Below are 19,578 nucleotides of genomic sequence, written 5' to 3'. Positions count from 1 at the left end.
AGAGCTCAGGGCCTGGACACTGAGCAGTGAAGTCTACCAGGACAGAACACAGGAGGTTCCACCTCAGCATGAGGAGAAACTCTGCTGTGAGGCTGCTGGAGGCCTGGAGCAGGCTGCCCAGAGAGGCTGTAGAGTGTCCTTGTCTGGAGGCTTTCAGGAGCCACCTGGATGTGTTCCTGTGTGACCTGCCCTGGGTGATCCAGCTTTGACAAGGGGATGGGACTCAGTGATCTGCAGAGGTCCCTTCCAAGCCCTACCATTCTGTGATGTAGAGAAGCTGTGGAATTGTCTGGGGCTTTTTGCTGGTTTCTTAGGCACAAGCTTGGATGCTTCTAACTTGCCTGGGTGTGGTTTGCTTTCTCAACCCAGGCTTGCTCGCGGCCGTGAAGAATGGGAGAGTGCAGCCCTGCAGAATGCCAACACCAAGTGTAATGGGCTCCTGCCAGTCTGGGGACCTCATGTGCCAGAGTCTGCTTTTGCTACTTGCTTAGCAAGGTGAGTAGATAATGCTACTCCTTGAGCTGTTTTGCATCTGGGTAGGTGAGTCATTAGGTTAGCACAGAGGCATCCAAGCTTCAAACCCTGGAATCAATGCTGATGGGAGCCAAATCTGAGATAGTTGTGGTGGTGTGGAAGAAGAAACCACCTTGCAGTTCTGAAAGGCTTTATAATCAACTGACTCTGAGCTGCTCTTTTGTTTCAGACACAACACATACCTCCAGGAGTGCACAGGACAGAGGGAACCTACCTACCAGCTGAATGTCCATGACATCAAACTGCTCTTCCTCCGCTTCGCCATGGAGCAGTCGTTCAGCGTCGATACTGGAGGAGGAGGGAGGGAGAGCAACATCCATCTCATCCCATACATCATCCACACAGTGCTCTATGTCCTCAACACGTCAGTACCTTCCTCTCATGTTACCCCTGTGGTGCTCTCTGGCCCCAGCACATCATAGAATGGTTTAGGTTGGAAGGGACCTCAAAGCTCAGCCAGTTCCAACTCCACTGCCATAGGCAGGGACACCTCCCAGTAGAACAGGTTGCTCAAGGCCTCAGCCAACCTGGCCTTGGAACACCTCCAGGGAGGTTGTGGAGCACAGAATCACCCAATGTGATCTTTGATCACATTGGGTGATTCTGTGCTCCACAACCTCCCTGGGAAACGTGTGCCAGTGTCTCACCACCCTCAACCTGTGCCAGTGTCTCAGCACCCTCAACCTGTGCCAGTGTCTCACCACCCTCACTGCAAAGAACCCTTTCCTAACATCCAGTTTCAATCTCCCCTCTGCCACTTCAAACCCTTGTCCTGTTATTACAAGACCTTGCCCATAGTCCCTCCCCAGCCTTCCTGTTGGCCCTCTTCAGTCAGTACCTTCCTGCCTCTGCCTTTCACTTGCTCCCCAAAAGGTGTAGAAAGGCTGAAGTCTGATCTTTGTGGCCCTGCTGAGACCACACCTGCGATGCTGTGTGCAGTTTTGAGCTCCCTAATTCAAGAGGGGTAGGGATCTAGTGGGGAAACGTCCAGCAGAGGGCTGTGAGGGTGATGAAGAGAGCTTGAACATCTCTTCTGTGAAGAAAGGCTGAGGGCCCTGGGGCTGTTTAGCCTGGAGAAGAGAAGACTGAGAGGGGATTGAATCAATGTCTATACATATCTGAGGGCTGGGGGTCAGGAGGGGTGGGACAGGCTCTGCTCACTGCTCCCTGGGATAGGACAAGCAGCAGTGGATGGAAGCTGCAGCACAGGAGGTTCCAGCTCAACACAAGGGGGAACTTCTTTGCTGGAAGGGTCCCAGAGCCCTGGCACAGGCTGCCCAGAGAGGCTGTGGAGTCTCCTTCTCTGGAGCCTTTCCAGGCCTGTCTGGATGTGTTCCTGTGTGATCTGTGTTAGGATTGTCCTGCTCTGGCAGGGGAGTTGGACTCGATGATCTCCTTTGGTCCCTTCCAACCCCTAATAGCCTCTGATCCTGTGTGACCTGCCCTAGGTGATGCTGCTTTGGCAGCAGGGTTGAACTAGATAATCTCCAGATGTCCCTTCCTGTGAGTCTGTGAAATCACAGCAAAGTTTTAGGAGGAACCAACTTGCCTCTCTGAAGCAGCCTGCCAGAGGTTCACATCGTTTGGAGTTAAGGTGCTGCCGCCTGAACACGCAGGATAAGAGGGAACCTATTGAGGAAAAACAATTGGGAATTAGCTTTTCTTTCCATTCTAGATGTAATTATTACCTCTGGGATGAGCAACAGGGTTATTAGGTTTTTAAGAAGCACTGCCAGCTTCGTTTTCTCTGGAACAGACAGGAGAGGAACATTAGGATGAAGCAATTGTTGTGAGCTGAAAACTCAGCCCTGGTTATCTGATGCTAGAATTGCACAATCCCTTTCTGTGCCCAGTTTTGCCACACTGGAATTCTCCTGTACTCTTCTTGTGGGTGCCATGGGCAGAGGCACTGAGTGCAGCCTCAGCAGGTTTGCTGCCCACACCAAGCTGTGTGGTGCAGCAGCCAGGCTGGAGGGCAGAATCTATCCAGAGGGAGCTGGGCAGGCTGCAGAGGTGGGCACAAGCCAAGCTCAGGAGGTTCAACAAGAGCAAGGGCAAGGTCCTGCAGCTGGGTGGAGGCAATGCCAAGCACAAATGCAGGCTGGGCAGTGCCAGGCTGGAGAGCAGCCCTGAGCAGAGGGACCTGGGGGTGCTGCTGGAGGAGAAGCTCAGCAGGAGCCAGCAGTGTGCACCTGCAGCCCAGAAAGCCAAGCAGAGCCTGGGCTGCAGCAGCAGAAGTGTGGGCAGCAGGGCCAGGGAGGGGATTCTCCTGCTTTGCTCTGCTTTGCTCTGCTTTGCTCTGCTTTGCTCTGCTTTGCTCTGCTTTGCTCTGCTTTGCTCTGCTTTGCTCTGCTTTGCTCTGCTTTGCTCTGCTTTGCTCTGCTCTGCTCTGCTCTGCTCTGCTGAGACCCCGCCTGGAATCCTGCATCCATCTCTGGAGCCCCTGGGACAAGAGGGCTGTGGAGATGCTGGAGAGTGTCCAGAGCAGAGCCAGGAGGATGCTCAGAGGCTGCAGCAGCTCTGCTGTGAGAACAGCCTGAAAGAGTTGGGGCTGTGCAGGCTGGAGCAGAGGAGGCTCCCAGGTGACCTTCTTGTGGCCTGACAGCATCTGAAGGGGCCATCAAAAAAGCTAGGGAGGGACTTTTGAGACTGTGAGGGAGTGGCAGGTGTGGGGGGAATGGATCCAAGCTGGAGGTGGGGAGAGTGAGGCTGGATGTGAGGAGGAAGTTGTTGAGCAGGAGAGTGGTGAGAGCCTGGACTGGGTTGTCTGAAAGAAGAGGGAAATAGTTCTACACCTCCTGTCCCCTGCTGGGGCAGTGCCAGCTGCCTTGCAGACCCCTGAGCAGCCCACCCAGCTCCCAGGAGAAGTGAGTTTGCCAGGCCTGTGTGCTTTGCTGCCAGCAGAGACACAAACCCAGGGGCTGACTTTGGGAAGGGCCAAGCTAAGGCCTGCTTTTGCCCAGGTAGAAGTGTGTGGTGCAGCAGCTGAGAGCTGCTGAGCTGCAGCACATCAGCGTGCAGGAGGCAGGAGAGCCACTGGAGCTGTCCTTGTGTTTCAGAACTCGAGCGACGTCGAGAGAGGAGAAGAACCTCCAGAGCTTCATGGAGCACCCCAAAGAGAAGTGGGTGGAGAGTGCCTACGAGGTGGATGGGCCCCACTACTACACCGTGCTGGCACTGCACATCTCTCCCCCCGAGAAGTGGAAAACCATGCGAGTGGAGATCCTCAAGAGGCTCCTCGTCACCTCCCACGCACGAGTGGTGGCGCCAGGGGGAGCCAGCAGGTTGGTCACCACCCCGCTGCTGCTGCCAGCTTGCTGCTGGCACTGCGGGAGTCAGGGCAGTGCCACGGCAGTCAGGGCCCTGCCATGGCAGTCAGGGCACTGGCAGAGCAGTCATGGCCATGCCACAGCAGTCAGAGCCCTGCCACGGCAATCAGAGCCCTGCCACACCAGTCGTGGCCCTGCCACAGCAGTCAGGGCAGTGCCACAGCAGTCAGGGCCCTGCCACGGCAGTCAGGGCGCTGGCAGAGCAGTCATGGCCATGCCACAGCAGTCAGAGCCATGCCACAGCAGTCAGAGCCATGCCACAGCAGTCAGGGCACTGCCACAGCAGTCATGGCCATGCCACGGAAGTCATGGCTGTGCCAGAGCAGTGCCAGAGCAGCCAGGGCAGTGCCAGAGCAGACAGGGCGACACAGAGCCTTTGGGACACAGAGGAGAGGTGTCCCTGTTGGGCAGCAGGCATTAACCCTCCCGGGCAGCTCTGTGCCCAGCTGAGGCTGTGTGAGCTGATCAGGCTGCCCAGGCAGGCTGTGGAGGCTCCATTGCCAGAGGCATCCCAAATGCAGCTGGATGCTGTGATCCCAGGTGATGTACTCCAGGTGATCCTGCTCTAGCGGGGGGGGTTGGACTGGATGATTCCAGAGGTCCCTTCCAACCCCCACCAGGCTGTGGCTCTGTGATGAGCAGGATGCCTCCTTCCTGGGGCTGCTCAGGGCCAGGCTGGATGAGGCCCTGGGCAACCAATTCGAGTTGAGAGCTGTCCCTGCCTGTAGCAAGGAGGTTGGAGCAGATAATCTCTGAGGTCCCTTTCGACCTGAGCCATTCTCTGATTCCATCCTGGATGTTTTTTGGAGCAGATCCATGAGCTGCTCCGTGGAGACAAAGCTTTTCCTGAGAGCACAGCTCAAGCAGCAAGGGGGAAGAGGCTTCCTTAGGAGGAAGTTGTTGTCAGAGAGAGTGATTGGCATTGGAATGGGCTGCCCAGGGAGGTGGTGGAGTCTGTGTGGCTGGAGGTGTTGCAGCCAAGGCTGGCTGGGGCACTGAGTGCCATGGTGTGGTTGGTTGGGCAGGGCTGGGTGCTAGGTTGGGCTGGCTGAGCTTGGAGGAATCCTGCTTGATTCTGTGATCCCTTTCCCAAATGGGGAAGATTGGATTCCAGCCTCATGGTTGGACTCAAATGATCTTAAAGGTCTTTTCCAATCAAACTGATCCTGGTCTGGTTGACTGGCTAGGGCTGGGTGCTAGGTTGGACTGGATGATCTTGGAGGTCTCTTCCAACCTGATTGATTCTATGATATGATTCTATGATGTGATCCTGATATGCCATGAAATTAAAGCATCTCCTTTATTCCTCTCTCAGCTTCTGCAGTGAAAAGCTGTAGTAACTTCTTAGCATGCTGTTTGGGAGCTGGTGCTGTGCTCTCTGCCTGCCTGTCTGAAGCAGGCTGCTTCTGTGCTCTCCTGATCAGTGCAGCAGCTTCCTGAAATAGAGAAATAGAAATAGAAATCAAATGCTTTTAAAAGAGGGAGATCAATAGCAGCTGTCAGGCACTTGAGGCACCAGAATAAATGGCTCTGCCTGCCTGACAAAGGCACAAATTGCCAGAGAGGGAAAGGGAAATTCCAGCTCCTGAAAAGATGATTTTAAATAGCTGTCATAATTAGGAATAGATTCATTATGAGTCTTAAGTCTCCTTCAGGAGCATTCTGGGTCTGATGACATTAATTATGTGTCTGATAAAGTCATCACGTTGTGGTAACACACACCACAGCATGCACCAAGTGCTATTAGAGGCATCAAAAGGGGAGAGAGGCCTGAAAGGGGCTCCTGGATTGATTTCTCTGCTTGCTTTTGCTGTTTGAGCTCAGCTTGCTCTTGGCTTCCTGTCTCCTGTTTCCACCACCCTGCCTGAGCTCTGGGAAAAGGAGTTACAGGAGACACATCCTGGAGGGCAGGGGGATAAACAAGCAAAGCCCCTGAGTGGGTTTGCTGTGAGTCTTGGGTGGGGTTTAAAACCCTGAGCAAACGATTCTGTTTCCTTCCCAACTCATGGAGCTGGAGCCAGAAACTTCCAATCTGTGGAATGGGAAGGGAAAGCACTCAAGAAATAGTCCTCAGGAGTCCTGTCAAGGTTTATTCCAGGGCTTTCTTTAATCCCTAAGAGAGCACAAAGGCCTCTGCTGACAAAGCTCTCAGCACCAGCAGTGTGGCAGTGCTTTGTTGCCAAGGGCTTGTGGACAAACAGGAGCAGGGTGAGGGAGGCACTCTGCAGGTCACTGCCTGGCGTTGGTAGGGTATGGCAAAGAGGGAGGCAGAGCCTCTCACAACAGTGATCTGTCTGCAAACAGAGGGTGGAAGTCAGCATTCCAGGTTGGGTGCACTACAAGGGTGTTAGCAGAGTGCACTGGAGTGGAGGTTAGAGACACACTGGAGCACAGCCCTGTGAGGAGAGGCTGAGGGAGCTGGGGGGGTGCAGCCTGCAGCAGAGGAGGCTCAGGGCAGAGCTCATTGCTGCCTGCAGCTGCCTGCAGGGAGGCTGTAGCCAGGTGGGGTTGGGCTCTGCTGCCAGGCAGCCAGGGACAGAAGAAGGGGACACAGCCTCAAGCTGTGCCAGGGGAGGTCTAGGCTGGATGTTAGGTCAAAGATCACATTGGGTGATTCTGTGCTCCACAACCTTCCTGGGCAACCTGTGCCAGTGTCTCACCACCTTCAACCTGTGCCAGTGTCTCACCACCCTGACTGTAAAAATCCCTTTCCTAACATCCAGTTTCATTCCTCCTCCTCCTGTCAGTACTAGACCTTGTCAATAGTCCCTCCCCAGCCCTCCTGGAGCCCACTTCAGACCCTGCAAGGCCACTCCAAGCTCTCCTCCAAGCCTTCTCCTCTCCAGGCTGCACAGCCCCAGCTCTCTCAGCCTGTGCTCAGAGCAGAGCTGCTGCAGCCCTCTCAGCATCTTGGTGGCCTCCTCTGGACTGGCTCCAACACTTCCATGTCCTGCTTGTGCTGGGGGCTCCAGAACTGCCCCCAGGAGTGCAGGTGGGGTCTGAGGAGAGCAGAGCCAAGGGGCAGAATCCCCTCCTTTGCCCTGTGCCCACACTGCTCTGGCTGCAGCCCAGCACAGGGTTGCTGTCTGCAGGCTCATGTTGAGCTTCTCATCCCCCCAGCCCCCCAAGTCCTGTTCCTCAGCATCTCGAGCTTTGCATCACCCCAGACCCCCAGGTCCTGTTCCTCAGGGCTGCACAAACCCTCACTTGCTGGTCATGAATTTATTCCCATGGATTTCAACCCCAGGAAATCCAAACCACATTGGTTCCCCAAAACACTGCCAAAGCCTTGCAGTGCAGCTTTCACCTGGAGTTTGGGAGGAAAACATCCTTTTGGTTTTCATGCTTTCCCCCTTTGCTGCTGGCTGTGACCTTCCTAAAAGCTCCTGGAGTGTTCCTGTCCAACCTTCTGCTGGCAGCCCAGGCCTGGCTGATGAGCCTGCAGCAGCTTCCACTCAAGACAAGGAAGTAGCTGTTCCAGAAGGTAGCTACCAGCCTTAACCCACAAGGGCCTTTTAGTTTTCAATTAAAGGAGCAGACTCCAATTAGATCAAACCCACTTACATACTCCCAATAAGAACTCAAAGGCAACTCTGCCTCTGCAGTAGTTGGGAGGCTGCAATTAGCCTGGCTCTTAGCTTGCTCTTCCTCCTGACCAAGTTCAGTCACCTTCACTAATTGGTTTTCCTCTAGTAATTAAGCCCAGGTGCCCAAGCATGCTGCCACCTGCCAAGCTGGCTGCTCTAAGGGCAGAGACACCAATGTAGCCTTTTAGGAGAGGGACAAAATGGTCACTGTCACCCCCCAAAGAAACCCCAGCTTGTGGCAGGTTGATGTTGAGGCCATGACCACTCCATTCCCTCTTGTCTTGCTGACTTGGGGCCATCATCACTCCATTCCCTCTTGTCTTGCTGACTTGGGGCCATCATCACTCCATTCCCTCTTGTCTTGCTGACTTGGGGCCATCATCACTCCATTCCCTCTTGTCTTGCTCACCTGGGGCCATCATCACTCCATTCCCTCTTGTCTTGCTGACTTGGGGCCATCATCACTCCATTCCCTCTTGTCTTGCTGACTTGGGGCCATCATCACTCCATTCCCTCTTGTCTTGCTGACTTGGGGCCATCATCACTCCATTCCCTCTTGTCTTGCTCACCTGGGGCCATCATCACTCCATTCCCTCTTGTCTTGCTGACTTGGGGCCATCATCACTCCATTCCTTCTTGTCTTGCTGACTTGGGGCCATCATCACTCCATTCCCTCTTGTCTTGCTGACTTGGGGCCATCATCACTCCATTCTCTCTTGTCTTGCTGACTTGGGGCCATCATCACTCCATTCCCTCTTGTCTTGCTGACTTGGGGCCATCATCACTCCATTCCCTCTTGTCTTGCTGACTTGGGGCCATCATCACTCCATTCCCTCTTGTCTTGCTCACCTGGGGCCATCATCACTCCATTCCCTCTTGTCTTGCTCACCTGGGGCCATCATCACTCCATTCCCTCTTGTCTTGCTCACCTGGGGCCATGACCACACCATTCCCTCTTGTCTTGCTGACTTGGGGCCATGACCACACCATTCCCTCGTCTTGCTGACTTGGGGCCATCATCACTCCATTCTCTCTTGTCTTGCTGACTTGGGGCCATCATCACTCCATTCCCTCTTGTCTTGCTGACTTGGGGCCATGACCACACCATTCCCTCTTGTCTTGCTGACTTGCAGCAGTGGCAGCTGAGCTTGTTCCATAAAAGGGCTTTGTTTGGGTTTGGTTTTTTCCTTCCTTTCTTCCCAAAGCTTTTAAGTGGTGAGCAGGAAGCAGCATGTGATGGAAGCAGATGTACCTGAGAAACACAGGCAAGAAAATTCCAATGCCATTAGAGTTGCTGGCAGGAGGTTGTGCCTTGCCAGAACCTGTTGGTGATTAATCCTGTAAACTTTGGGAGCTGTTATCCCAGCACAGCTGAGAGCTTTGGGGTTTAGAGCAGAGCTTCAGCCAGGTGCTGAGTTGCCCAAGGAAGTCCTTGGATGGTGCTAGAGTGAGCAAGATGATATGGAAAGGAAAAGGTCAGCAGAGGGAGAGAGGGGATTCTGCCCCTCTGCTCTGCTCTGCTGAGACCTCACCTGCACTGCTGTGTCCAACTCAAGACAGAATCTCCTGCTGAAGAGGGTCCAGAGGAGGCCACAAAGCTGCTGGAGAACCTCTGCTATGGGGACAGGCTGACAAAGTGAGGTTCCTGTGTGCTCTGGTGTAGCTGGTCCTGCTCTGGCAGGGGGATTGACTGGATGAGCTTTGGAGGTCCCTTCCAGCCCCTGACATTCTGGGATTCTATGGTTCAGCCTGGAGAGGAGAAGGCTTCAGGGAGACCTTAGAGCAGCATTTCAATGTACAAAGGACACCTCCAGGCAGGCTGGGGAGGGGCTGTTCAGAAGGGCCTGTGAGGATAGGACAACGGGCAGTGGTTTGAAACAGGAGCAGGGGAAGTCAGGGCTGGACTAAGGAGTGAGTTCTGCACAATGAGACACTGGAACAGGCTGCTCAGGGCTGTGGTTGAGGCCCCATCCCTGGAGAGGTTCAAGATCAGCTTTGATGTGGCCCTGTGCAGCCTGATCTCATTGGAGGTGTCCTTGCTGAGTGCAGGGGGATTGGACAGGAAGACCTCTGAGGGTCCCTTTCAACTCAGTACAATCTGTGAAGCTGTGGAAGGTGCTCAGGGCATTGGAACATCTCTTATGAAGAGAGGCTGAGAGAATTTGGGCTTCTTAGTCTGGAAGAGAGCAGACTGAGGAGGGAGCTCATCAGTGCTGATCAGTACTTCAAGGGTGAGTGTCAGCAGGCTGGGATCAGGCTTTTTTCAGTGGTGCCCAGTGACAGGACAAGGGGTAATGGGCACAAACTGGAGCATAAACATGAGGAGGAACTTCTTTAATCTAAGAGTAGTGGAGCACTGGAGCAGACTGCCAGAGAGGTTGGAGGAGTCTCCATCTCTGGAGACATTGAGAACCCACCTGTGTGACCTCTAGGTGCCCCTGCCTTGGCAAGGGGGGGAGATGGACTCAGTGATCTTCAGAGGTCACTTCCAACCCTTCCCATTCTGTGAGTGAAAGCAGCTGTGGAATTGGCTTCATTTGTAGCTGCTTTTTTGGGTACTTCTCACTTGCCTGTGGTTCTGTGAAATTCCTTCAAGGACAGGATCTTCTTGGAGCTTCTGGAAGAAGAGAGGATCCTCTGACAGGCTCTGAGCAGTGTCCCTCAGGAGCTTTCAGTAATGCTTTTGGGAGTTAGAAACAAAACTGTGTCCTGTGAGCCTTGAGGTGTTGCTCCAGGCACCTGCTGCTCTCCCAGCACTCAGTGTTCCAGCAGGAGCTTTCCCTTCTTTGTTCCCCCTTTGCTGTTGACTCCCTGCCTCACCTTAGCAGCCCACTTACCTCTCAGCAGGTTTTTCCTCCTGAGAAAGAAGATTCAGTATCTGAAGGGGGCTACAAGAAAGCTGGGGAGGGAGTTTCTAGGCTGCCAGGTAGGGATAGGACTGAGGGGGATGGAACAAAGCTGGAAATGGGGAGATGCAGATTGGATACTGGGAAGAAGTTCTTCAGCATGAGGGTGGTGAGAGTCTGGAATGGGTTGCCCAGGGAGGTGGTGGAAGCCTCATCCCTGGAGGATGTTTTAAAGCCAGGCTGGGTGAGGCTCTGAGCAGCCTGATCTAGTGTGAAGTGTCCCTGCCCATGGCAGGGAGGTTGGAACTGGATGAGCCTCGAGGTCCCTTCCAGCCCTGACAATTCTGTGAGTGTATGACAGGAGGAGAGGAAATGGCCTGGGATTGTGCCAGGGGAGGCTTAGCTTGGACATGAGGAACAGTTTCATTGCTGCAAGAGTTTAAGGCCAGGCTGGATCAGGCTCTGGCCAGCCTGATCTAGTGTGAGGTGTCCCTGCCCATGGCAGAGGGTTGGAACTAGATGATCCTTGTGGTCCCTTCCAACCCTGACTGATTCTGTGACTTCATTGCCTGAACTGCTTTGGCTTCCCTTTGAGCAGAGCTGCTAAAGCAACCTCCCAGCCGCAGGAATCCCAGCGGAGAGATCAAGGCTGTTGTGCCCAAAGCTTACACCCAGCCCTTCCCCATGTGTATTCTTGATGGGCTTTCTGGCTCTTGCAGCTCTCAGGCTATTCATCAAGCTGCTCACACACACAGAGTGCAGTGGTTTAACTCCAAGGTTGATTTCATTCTCTTCCCAGACTGGCAGATAAGGCAGTGAAGGATTACGCCACGTACCGCTCCGGTCTTCTCTTCTGGGCCCTGGTAGATCTCATTTACAGCATGTTCAAGGTAAGAAAAACAAACGTTGAAGTTCACTGCCAGCAGCTTTCTAACCTGAGCAACCATCCAATGAGGAGCCTGATGGGCTTTGAGGTCCCCTCTGTAGCAAGCCTTTGCTTTCTTGGGGCTGTCATGCAGCTTGGAGCGAGGTGGGGATCAAAATGCGTCGCTGCTGTTCTACAGCTCCCTGAAAGGAGGTCTGAGTGAGGTGGGGTTGGTCTCTTCTCCCTGATATCAGGTGGTAGAAGAGAGGATATCACAGTATTATCAGGGTTGGAAGAGACCTCACAGATCATCAAGTCCAACCCTTTACCACAGAGCTCAAGGCTAGACCATGGCACCAAGTGCCACGTCCATGCCAGGGGAGGTTTAGGTTGGAGATTAGAAGCATTTTCTTTGCTGCAAGAGTGGTCAGGGACTGGAACAGGCTGCCCAAAGTGGTGATGGAGCCTCCCTCCCTGGGCAGCATCCCTGGAGGTGTTCATGAAATGTGTGGGCATGGCACTGTGGGGCATGGTTTAATGGCCAGGGTGGGCCAGCTGGAGAGCTGTAACCAGTGGAGTCCCCTAGGGATCAGTGCTGGGTCTGGTGCTCTTCAACATCTTCATCAGTGACACTGATAAGGGCACAGACAGACAGAGTCTGCTCGGCAGGTTTGCTGTTAACACCAAACTGAGAGGCTTGGCTGAGACAGCTGCAGGCTGTGCTGCCATCCAGAGAGACCTGGACAGGCAGAGCTGGGCACAGAGGAACCAGATGAGGTTCAACAAGGACAGTGCAGAGTCCTGCACCTGGGGAGGGATAATAAACTGCAGCAGTTCAGGCTGGGAGGTGACTGCTGGAGAGCAGCTCTGTGGAGAGGGAGCTGGGAGTGCTGGGGGAGAGCATCCATGGGGCAGCAATGTGCCCTGGGGGCCAAGAGGGGCAATGGGGTCCTGGGGGGCATTAAGCTGAGTGTGTGCAGCAGATCAAGGGAGGTTCTCCTGCCTCTCTACTCTGCCCTGCTGAGACCTCATCTTGAGCATTGCCTTCAGTTTGGGGCTCCCCAGTTGCAGAGGGACAGGGATCTGCTGGAGAGAGTCCCGCAGAGAGCTATGAGGATGCTGAGGGGACTGGAGCAGTGCCTGGTGAGGAGAGGCTGAGGGCCCTGGGGCTGCTTAGTCTGGAGAAGAGAAGACTGAGAGGGGATTGAATCAATGTTTATAAGTATCTGAGGGCTGGGGGTCAGGAGGGGGGGACAGGCTCTGCTCACTGCTCCCTGGCACAGGACAAGCAGCAGTGGATGGAAGCTGCAGCACAGGAGGTTCCAGCTCAGCACAAGGGGGAACTTCTTTGCTGGAAGGCTCCTAGAGCCCTGGCACAGGCTGCCCAGAGAGGTTGTGGAGTCTCCTTCCCTGGAGCCTTTCCAGCCCTGTCTGGATGTGTTCCTGTGTGCCCTGAGCTGGATTGTGTGGTCCTGCTCTGGCAGAGGGGTTGGACTGGATGATCTCTTTGGGTGCCTTCCAACCCCTGACATCTGTGAGCCTGTGAGCTTGGTCATCTCTCCTGTGAAGAAGGGCTGAGAGACCTGGGGCTCCTCTGGAGAGGAGCAACCTGAGAGGGCATCTGATCAATGGCTATCAATACCTCAGGGGTGGGTGTCAAGATGCATGTGCCAGGCTCTCTTTGGTGCTGGGACAGGGAATAATGGCTGCAATCTGGAACCCAGGAGGTTCCACCTCAACATGGCCCCCAACATCCTGTGAGCCTGTGGCCTGTGGAGGTCCCTTCCAGCCCCTAACCTCCTGTGGTCTGTGGAGGTCCCTTCCAACCCCTAACCTCCTGTGATCTGTGGAGGTCCCTTCCAACCCCTAACCTCCTGTGGTCTGTGGAGGTCCCTTCCAACCCCTAACCTCCTGTGATCTGTGGAGGTCCCTTCCAACCCCTAACCTCCTGTGGTCTGTGGAGGTCCCTTCCAACCCCTAACCTCCTGTGGTCTGTGGAGGTCCCTTCCAGCCCCTAACCTCCTGTGGTCTGTGGAGGTCCCTTCCAACCCCTAACCTCCTGTGATCTGTGGAGGTCCCTTCCAGCCCCTAACCTCCTGTGGTCTGTGGAGGTCCCTTCCAACCCCTAACCTCCTGTGGTCTGTGAAGGTCCCTTCCAACCCCTAACCTCCTGTGATCTGTGGAGGTCCCTTCCAACCCCTAACCTCCTGTGATCTGTGGAGGTCCCTTCCAACCCCTAACCTCCTGTGGTCTGTGAAGGTCCCTTCCAACCCCTAACCTCCTGTGATCTGTGGAGGTCCCTTCCAACCCCTAACCTCCTGTGATCTGTGGAGGTCCCTTCCAACCCCTAACCTCCTGTGAGCCTGTTTTCCAACCAGAACAGTCAGGTCTGGGGGCTGATGTGCTCCTCTTTTCCCCTCTGCCAGAAGGTGCCTACCAGTAACACCGAGGGGGGCTGGTCCTACTCTCTGGCCGAGTTCATCCGCCACAACGACATGCCGATACACGAGGTGGCCGACAAGGCCCTGAAAACCTTCCAGGAGGAGTTCATGCCAGTGGAAACCTTTGCTGAGTTTCTGGATGTGGCTGGTAAGTGCTTTGCTTTCCCTTTTGTAGGCTGCCTGGTGGCAGACAGCAGCATTCCTGACGCCGCTTGCTTGCGCCAGCCCTCGGCGCCCTCCTGGTGTGCTCCGGAACACTGAACCTCCCCTGGCAGCAAAACTTCTCTCACCTGCTCCTCTGGATGCTCACAGAAGGAGGGACCCTCAGAGGTCATCTTGTCCAACCCATCTGCAGTGAGCAGAGATGTCTCCTGCTAGATCAGGTTGCTCAGGGCTCCCGTCGAGTTTGACCTTGAATGTCTCCAGGGATGGAGACCCAACCACATCTTGGGCAGCCTCCTCCAGCTCTCTTAAACGTGGCAGCTGAGGGGTGGGTTGGGGTATGTGTGGCTTGAAGAGCTGCCTTCCAGTACCTGAAGTCTAGAGGAGAGCTGGGGAGGGACTTTGGAGAAGGGCTGATAGTGGCAGAATGAGCAGGAATTGCTTTGGGCTGGGAGAGGAGAGGTTGGGGCTGGAGATGAGGAAGAAATTCTTTCCAGTGAGGGTGGGGAGAGACTGGCCCAGGTTGCCCAGGTATGTTGTGGATGCCTCCTCCCTGGAGGTGTTCAAGGCCAGGTTCACCTGCTCTTGTGGGAGCTGTCCCTGCCTGTGGCAGAGAGTTGGAACTGGATGATCTTGAAGGTCCCTTCTACCCCAGCCCGTTCTGTGATGCTAAGTGGATGTGGCAGCAGCGCAGGCAGAGAGCTGCTGCTGTAGGCATTTTGCTCTCCCCAGGAGATGCTGACAGTTACCATGCAGAGAACCACTCTGACTCCTGGCACACGTCAGAGCCTGGCCTTGGGGCACAGCTCCCTGTCCAGGGCACAGAGCTGCCAAGCAGGCTCTCTCTGCTAGCTCTGTTGCATGGGAGCCCTGCAGAGCTCATGCAGATGCTTTGCTCCCTGCGTGCTTGGAATCACAGAATGGGTTGGAAGGGACCTCTGAAGGTCATCTAGTCCAGAGCAGGGACCTGCACCCAGTGGGGGCTTATCCTGCTCTTGTCCACACCTAAGGGAGCTGGGCTCTTTAGCTTGGAGGAGACTGAGGGGTGACCTCATCAGTGGTTATAAAGACGTAAAGGTGAGTGCCAGGAGGCTGCAGCCAGGCTCTGCTGGGTGATGCCCAGGGACAGCACCAGGGGCACTGGGTGGAAGCTGAGGCAGAGGAGAGGTCTCCATGCACACAGTCAAGAGTTGAACTGTGGAGGGAAAGAATACTCCAGGCTGGTGACAAGGACACAGCTCCTCCAGAACAGCTCAGCTTTAGCTTTGCTTGGTGGTTCTCAGGGCACTGAGCTTGATGTGCTCCCTCAGGAGCCAAAACTGACCAAAATCATTGCTGGATTTTTACCCCCAGCTAGCTGGGAATGGACATTTGCCTCCACAGCCTGGATGAAGCCAGGCTCTGCTGGGTGATGCCCAGGGACAGCACAAGGGGCACTGGGTGGAAGCTGAGCCATAGGAAGCTTCATTTTAACATGAGGAGGAATTTTTTCCCTGTGAGGGTGGCAGAGCCCTGGCACAGGCTGCCCAGGGGGGCTGTGGGGTCTCCCTCTCTGGAGATATTCAAACCCCACCTGGATGTGTTCTGTGTGATCTGCTCTGGGTGATGCTGCTCTGGCAGGGGGGTTGGACTGGCTGAGCTTTGGAGGTCCCAGCCCCTGATGTTGTGTGATTGTGTGACAATAGCACCATGACTGTCAGCAGGCACTGCATGTGGCCCATCATGAATGTGGGCAGCAGGAACAGTCCAGTTCTGAGCCCTCTAGCTCCAGTTGTGGGCCCCCCAGGTCAGGAGGGACATAGAACTGCTGGAGAGAGTCCAGCAGTGAGCCACAAAGGTGCTGAAGGGAATGGAACAGCTCTGCTGCGAGGAGAGCCTGAGGGAGCTGAGCTCTGCTGCTGGGAGAGGAGACTGAGAGGTGACCTCAGCAATGGTTTAAGGAGGTAAAGGTGAGTGGCAGGAGGCTGGGGCCAGGCTCTGCTGGGTGATGCCCAGGGACAGCACAAGGGGCACTGGGTGGAAGCTGAGCCATAGGAAGCTTCATTTAAACATGAGGAGGAATTTTTCCCCTGTGAGGGTGCCAGAGCCCTGGCACAGGCTGCCCAGGGGGGCTGTGCAGTCTCCCTCTCTGGAGATACTCAAGAGCTGCCTGGATGTGTTCTGTGTGACCTGCTCTGGGTGATGCTGCTCTGGCAGGGGGGTTGGGCTGGGTTGGACTGGCTGAGCTTTGGAGGTCCCTTCCAGCCCCTGCCACTCTGTGATGCCCTGGGGGCTGATTGTTCTCTCTTCTCTCCTCCTCTTTAAAGGCCTCTTGTCGGAAATCAACGATCCTGACAGCTTCCTCAAGGATCTTTTGAACTCCATCCCCTGAGCCAGCAGCACAGAGGAGCACCGGGCAGAGACTCCACTTAGTTTGCCTTCCACCCCTTCGTGTACCTCCTTGTGCAGTCTGTCCCTTCCCTGAGGAGTGCTGCAGTTGGGGTTATTTTTTTTTGGGGGGGGGTGGGGGGGAAGGAGGAGACTTTTTTTTGTTGTTTGGGGTTTTTATTTTCTACCATTTCCCCCCCCCCACCACCACCACCACCACTACCTTCTTTGGAGTGATTTGAAGTTTAGGTTTGTTTTATCCTGTATTTCAGTGCTTCTGTCTGTAAAGCCTTCTGTGTGTGCCAGCTGGGGGCAAGGGCTTGGGCAGAGAGGAGTCCAAACCAGTAAATCTGAAATGCTTTAAGTGTGCAGCTCTTGGAAGTGAAATGCAGCCCAACTGATGGGTAAGGTGGGCTTGGCCAGTCCTGTGCCCAGGGGGCTTGGCCAGTCCTGTGCCCAAGGGGGCTGACCAGTCCTGTCCCCAAGGGGGATGACCAGTCCTGTGCCCAGGGAGCTTGGCCAGTCCTGTGCCCAGGGGGCTTGGCCAGTCCTGTGCCCAGGGGGCTTGGCCAGTCCTGTGCCCAGGGGGCTGACCAGTCCTGTGCCCAGGGGGCTGACCAGTCCTGTCCCCAAGGGGTCTGACCAGTCCTATGCCCAGGGGGCTGACCAGTCCTGTGCCCAAGGGGGCTGACCAGTCCTGTGCCCAGGGAGCTTGGCCAGTCCTGTGCCCAGGGAGCCTGGCCAGTCCTGTGCCCAGGGGGCTGACCAGTCCTATGCCCAAGGGGACTGACCAGTCCTGTGCCCAAGGGGGCTGACCAGTCCTGTGCCCAGGGAGCTTGGCCAGTCCTGTGCCCAGGGGGCTTGGCCAGTCCTGTGCCCAGGGAGCTTGGCCAGTCCTATGCCTAGGGGGCTGACCAGTTCTGTCCCCAAGGTGTCTGACCAGTCCTGTGCCCAGGGGGCTGACCAGTCCTGTCCCCAAGGGGGCTGACCAGTCCTGTGCCCAGGGGGCTGACCAGTCCTGTCCCCAAGGGGGCTGACCAGTCCTGTGCCCAGGGGGCTGACCAGTCCTGTCCCCAAGGGGTCTGACCAGTCCTGTGCCAAGGGGTCTGACCAGTTCTGTGCCCAGGGGGCTTGACCAGTTCTGTGCCCAGGGGGCTTGGCCAGTCCTGTGCCCAAGGGTCTGACCAGTCCTGTGCCCAGGGAGTTGACTAGTCCTTTACTCATGGGGTTGACTAGTTCTTTGCCTATAGGTTTAACTAGTCCTTTACCCAGGGGTTCACTTGTCCTTTACTCATGGGTTTACCTAGCCCTTTACCCAGGGATTTGACTAGTCCTTTGCCCAGGTCTGAACAGTCATTTACTCATGGATCTGACTGGTCTTTACTTATGGGTCTGACTACTCCTTTGCCCATGGGTTTGACTAGTCCTTTGCCTAGGGGTTTGACTAGTCATGGGTTTGACTAGTCCTTTGCCTAGGGGTTTGACTAGTCCTTTACTCATGGGTTTGATTAGTTCTTCCCCTATAGGTTTAACTAGTCCTTTACCCAGGGGTTTGACTAGTCCTTTACTCATGGGTTTGATTAGTTCTTTCCCTATAGGTTTAACTAGTCCTTTACCCAGGGGTTTGACTAGTCCTTTACTCATGGGTTTGATTAGTTCTTTCCCTATAGGTTTAACTAGTCCTTTGCCCAGGGGTTTGACTAGTCCTTTGCCCAGGTGTGAACTCGGGGCTCTGACTGGCCTTTCCTTAGGGGGCTGACTAGTCCTTTACTCATGTGCCCACCTAGCCCTTTGCCCAGGGCTTGACTAGTCCTCTGCCCACGCAGCAGCCTGACCACCCAAGTTCCTTCTCCTGCGTTCCCTGAGCTCCTTGTTGGGGGCTCAGAGCTGCTGCTGCTGCTCCTGGCCCCGCAGCCTGCAGGAGGAGGCAGGACACCAAAGGCTGGCAGCAGCCAGGACGCGGAGCGGTGCCACCCTCACTGACTGGACACGCAGAGCAGGTCCCCACTCCTGGGCCCTGAGCTGTAGGCAGTTGTGGCTGCCAGGACAGCCTTTCCTTCACCCCTTCTCCAGCTGGGTGCGGGCAGCTGGCCCCTTCTCCTGCTCCCCCTCTCCCAGGCACGCTGCCTCTCCTGAGCTGACTCTCTGAGGCTGTATCCGAAGCGCGGGCGCATGTTGGCCACCTTAGCTCCCAGAGGGGTGCTGCTGACATCCCACTTCTCTCTCTCTCTTTCTCTCTCTCTGGGAAAAAATCCAGCTTCAGCAAACTGCATGGGAAACAAACAGGCACTGCACACATCCTGAGCCCTTTCCATAGCTTCCATTTCGGTGTGCATGCCCCAAAGCTGAAGCCAAGGACCTGCTTCGAATACAGCCTTGCCTCTTCTCTCCCAGTCGTGCATGCTGGTTGCTTACCTTTCCCACCACTCCTCTTGTCCTGTAAGCCAGCTGACACCTCCTGAAGCTGGAATCTAATAAAGCTTTCCCTGTCCTCCTCGGTTCTGTTTGGACTTGAATTTCCACAACCCTGACGCAGTTCCTATCCCACAAAGCATCATTCTTTCAGAGGCTGAGTTCTTGCAGAGACAGGGACCTGCTGGAGGGAGTCCAGTGGAGAGCCACGAAGGTGACTGGGGGACTTGAGTGCTCCCCTGTGGAGTGAGACTGAGAGCCCTGGGGCTGTTTAGTCTGGAGAAGAGAAGGCTGAGAGGGGATCTGATCAATGTCTGTCAATGAGGGGTGGGGGTCAAGTGCCTGGGGCCAAGCTCCTTCTGGTGGTCGTCAGCAGTAAGCCAAGGAGCAACAGCTACAAACTAGAACAGAGAAGGTTTCAGCTCAACATGAGGAGGAACTTCTTTAAGGTGAGGCTGACAGAGCCCTGGAGCAGGCTGCCCAGAGAGGCTGTGGAGTCTCCTCCTCTGGAGGCTTTCCAAACCCACCTGGATGCATTCCTGTGTGAACTGCCCTGGGTGATGCTGCCTTGGCAGGGAGGTTGGACTCAGTGATCTCTGGAGGTCTCTTCCAACCTCTAAGGTTCTGTCATTCCCTAACCAGACAACCCCACTGGCTTCCTGCTGCTGAGGAGTTGGCGCTTAGCAGCTGGCTGGAGGCACAGTGGTTTGTGGCTCTAGGGAGCAGCATGGACGAGAAAACCACCCTGAGAGTCCCAGAATGAATGGTGGGGGAGAATCTGTGCAGCTATGGATCCCCTCCCAAGCTGCTGCGCAGCACCCACGGGGGCATCATAGCCACCCCGCAGCACCCACGGGGACAATGGAGCCTCTGCACAGCACCCATGGGGACATCATAGCTGCTGCACAGCACCCACGGGGACAATGGAGCCTCTACACAGCACCCACGGGGACAATGGAGCCTCTGCACAGCACCCACGGGGCCATTGGAGCCTCTGCACAGCACCCACGGGGCCATTGGAGCCTCTGCACAGCA

General features: G+C 55.4%; 1 protein-coding gene across 8 annotated transcripts in view; it reads left to right on the top strand.

Moving 5' to 3' along the window:
• The window catches only part of UBR4 (ubiquitin protein ligase E3 component n-recognin 4), a 157,122-nt gene extending 138,494 nt beyond the window's left edge, over nucleotides 1-18,628 (top strand). For all 8 annotated transcript variants that reach the window (XM_064172127.1, XM_064172126.1, XM_064172123.1 and 5 more), the window contains 6 exons: nucleotides 370-495; nucleotides 704-898; nucleotides 3,594-3,818; nucleotides 11,096-11,186; nucleotides 13,588-13,750; nucleotides 16,071-18,628. In XM_064172127.1, the coding sequence (XP_064028197.1) occupies nucleotides 370-495; nucleotides 704-898; nucleotides 3,594-3,818; nucleotides 11,096-11,186; nucleotides 13,588-13,750; nucleotides 16,071-16,135 (865 nt within the window). In that variant the 3' untranslated portion in view covers nucleotides 16,136-18,628. The remainder of the gene's footprint in view (nucleotides 1-369; nucleotides 496-703; nucleotides 899-3,593; nucleotides 3,819-11,095; nucleotides 11,187-13,587; nucleotides 13,751-16,070) is intronic.
• Nucleotides 18,629-19,578: the final 950 nt, after the last annotated feature.

Source organism: Pogoniulus pusillus, chromosome 36 (genome assembly GCF_015220805.1).
Source record: "Pogoniulus pusillus isolate bPogPus1 chromosome 36, bPogPus1.pri, whole genome shotgun sequence".
NCBI lineage: Eukaryota > Metazoa > Chordata > Aves > Piciformes > Lybiidae > Pogoniulus > Pogoniulus pusillus.
Note: the sequence above shows the minus strand (reverse complement) of the source record. Positions and strands in the feature narration are given on the sequence as shown.